The sequence below is a fragment of the Temnothorax curvispinosus genome, unplaced genomic scaffold (assembly GCF_003070985.1).
Source record: "Temnothorax curvispinosus isolate PA1 unplaced genomic scaffold, ASM307098v1 QBEX01005653.1, whole genome shotgun sequence".
NCBI lineage: Eukaryota > Metazoa > Arthropoda > Insecta > Hymenoptera > Formicidae > Temnothorax > Temnothorax curvispinosus.
Window position 1 is genome coordinate 1 of NW_020215433.1, and position 3496 is coordinate 3496.

Genomic DNA, 3496 nt, shown 5'->3' on the forward strand with positions numbered 1-3496 from the left:
AAGGAATTAGGAATAAGGCATGTTGCATCTCACTTTAATGTACGTGTACTGAAGTGGATGCGACATTCCCTTATTCCTTATTCCTTTATCTTATTCCTTATTTTTGTCATTGTGTCTGAGCCCTTATACTCTTAAGAGTATATTGGGAGCTTTCCAGCAAGTTGATACAAGTTGACACAAACATCGTTCTATCTTTCTTTTTTGGCAATAAGTATAACAAAGATAAAACGATACTTGTGTCACTTGCTGGAAAGCTTCCATTAAGAGATAATATACTCTTGGAGTCTGTTGCCATAGAATAAATTATTTTAAAAATCCAATTTCTTTGTCTAAAATTTTTTTCACATAGTTCTACGAACATTGATAATGTATACAATTTGTCTGTTTATAAATAAGATTATATATTTATATAAATTCATTTATATATTATTTGTATAACCTTATGTAATTTCTAATAATAAAAAATATTCTCATACAAATATACATAATGTATATGTTACAGTAAAAGCGTGAAATTCAGTAAATGTAAAATGTACATATACACACACACTTACAAGAGTTCTAATTTATAAATATTAGAGTAGTGGAATAGAGCAGTAAGGGGGTTGTGCCATCCATCCCAAAAAACCTAACCCAATCTATATCACTGTGATATAATTTTCATATAATGATGGTGCTTATTAAAAGATATAAATTTGAAACATAAAATTAATGAATATATACATTTACTGGTAAATGCATACATTGACTACTAAGTGTATATATATATATATATATTTATTTATATATTTATTTATTCATTGATTTCAGTGCTTTTATTGTGACATACATATATGCAATATAATGAATATAATATATATAATCTTATATGATTGTATATTATTGTCAATTATAAAAATGTACGAGGGTGCTAAATATATAAGAATAAAATTTTTACATGTATGTCTATCATATAAAAATAATAAGAATGATTTATTTATTATATTTATTCTCAGTCATATTTAATACAAGTAATTAATGGAAAGATATTTTATAAATACGAATCATGTTTTTTATTATATGTTTATATACGATAAAGGAATGCATTCAAATAATATTCTCTAATGCATAGTCACAAATAATGAGAAGCGTACAAATTTTAAAAAGGACTAAACATTAACAAAAAAATTTACACATTTAAATAAAAATTGATATTTTCTGCGATTATTTTCACATATTGCTTAGCTTTCATTGACGTCTCTTCAAATGATTCGTCGTAATATGTTTCCTCCATCATTAAATCCATAATCTTGGAACATGAAGTTACCACTTCGTACCAAATCCGTTTGTAGATTTGTAATTCTCTGTCACTCCGAATTGTTGTACGAAAATTCTTACAAGCGTCCTCTAAACACTTTACTCGTTGTTTATGCAGTTTTATTTGATTATCTCTTCGTTCTTCAAAATCTGCAAAATATTTATATGTATCCGAAATTTTAAGTGTTATTTTTGCATATATTACAATGTTAGTGTCTACAGTAAAATATTTCTTCGCTGATTCCAGTTGCATCAAAGTTTTTTTAAAAATCGATTTGGCATCAGAAAAATTTAATATACTTGTTTCTGTGATACTAATAGTTGTGCGTTTCAATTCTTTGTCTAGACTAGAAAATATTAAATGTAGCTCCCCAGATGTTATTTCTAATTTTGACACAATATCTTGTATCTTAGATTTGTTTTCTTTATTCTGTGAAAATTTTTCCATCCAGAAACGTAAAAGAGAAACTCCATAGGAACCCCAAGATTTAGAACTAAGAGCAAAGGCATAATTATAACTTTCATACAAGTGAGAAGAATCTTTATTTTCTTTCTTTGCTGGTTCCAGTCTATCTACAATAAATCTACATATTACATAATCTCCAACAGCAATGTGACTTCTAGCTTCAGCGAAACGACCGTTTGCTAGAAAGTATCTAGACAGATCAAATAAGGTTACAGCCATATCAAGACACTTTTCATCAAATTTTGTTTTGTCAGCTACCATGTTTGTCAGTCGAATGTTTAAAATCCTGTACATATATATTACAAATTTGTGCTTATCTTTCGACCTTGCAAGATATTGAAGTCCTAAGTCTTGTAACGTTGTATGATGCAAAGTTTCCAAGATAATTCTAGGATTAAATTCCTTTTCTTTAATACCAATAAGACTTGCTATGTGGATGGGATCAGGGCAATTATCCCTCAGTGTGTATTTCAAATATATTTCCAATGCTGAATTCAAGAATCTATGAGTACACTTATTTTTGCTTACTCTCTCATGAACTGAATTCGATTCGTTAAGTGCACCTATAGATGTCAATATAGTTTTACGGTCAAAATATTTTCCTTTCAACAGTTCCAAACATCTTGAAAAATGTGTTGTAGCGGTATTTAGATCGTCAGTATCCGTAGAAGGAATATATTCTAAACCTATGTTATAATAAGCATTCGATAAAGCAACAATATCATCAAATTGTGAGTCTCTTGAAACATCCATTACATTCTGATATAATACGTTCATTTTCTCCTCTATCGCTTTGATTTTTTTTCTCTTCTTAGCAAGTTTGATATCTTCATCCATGTACTTTACCTCAAACGACAATTGTAGAACGTCCAAAAATTTCTTACTAATATTCATACTTGTAGCGGGTTCGGCCGTTATCGTTTCTGTATAAACAGTAAGATTTAACGATGAAAAATCGCGCATTACACGGACATTTATTTACCTAATTTATTGTATGCGTTACCGAGTTGAAGGATTGCCTGTTTTTCTTCCGTTACTTGTCTGAGGAACGCGAACATTATTGCTCGATATTGATATGAAGACAATTTGCAGTATAATAAATTTGTTTTAGCTTGTAAATTTATCGATCGTTCTCTATCTAATCCGGATGGGGGATTTCCGCATACACGTGCCATACACGTGCTATGTATAAAAATTGGAGGGGGTTTACATGTCTGATATCCAATAGAAAGACATATTTTTGTAGGGATAAAAATTATTTTTACCTAAGGTCCCTAGCGTGTTCTCCTATAGAATATCGAATTGCATACCGGACATTGGATATCGATAAGTTTTCCAAAAAAGACATAAGATCCCACCTAGAGACCTTCAAGTAAGAGTCTGGCCACTGATCGACTGTGTGCTGATTGGCTGTGTGTTGACAAACTATGGCAGAACCAATCCAAAATATAAAAACAAGCGTCAAAACGAACCTAGAGTGCATTGTTTTTAAACGTAGCCACCGTTATTTGTCAAATTGGCCAGACTCATAAGGCTCAGTCACAATGAGAGAAATAAGGAATAAGATAAAGGAATTAGGAATAAGGCATGTTGCATCTCACTTTAATGTACGTGTACTGAAGTGGATGCGACATTCCCTTATTCCTTATTCCTTTATCTTATTCCTTATTTTTGTCATTGTGTCTGAGCCCTTATACTCTTAAGAGTATATTGGGAGCTTTCCAGCAAGTTGAT

General features: G+C 30.5%; 1 protein-coding gene across 1 annotated transcript; it reads right to left on the reverse strand.

Moving 5' to 3' along the window:
- Positions 1–1501: 1501 nt before the first annotated feature.
- Positions 1502–3317, reverse strand: LOC112455012 (the record flags this gene model as incomplete). Its single annotated transcript, XM_025016684.1, has 2 exons — positions 2766–3317; positions 1502–2685 (listed from the first exon to the last, which is right to left on the reverse strand). Coding segments are annotated over exons 1-2 (1356 nt in total), but the record flags the coding sequence as incomplete, so codon positions are not given.
- Positions 3318–3496: the final 179 nt, after the last annotated feature.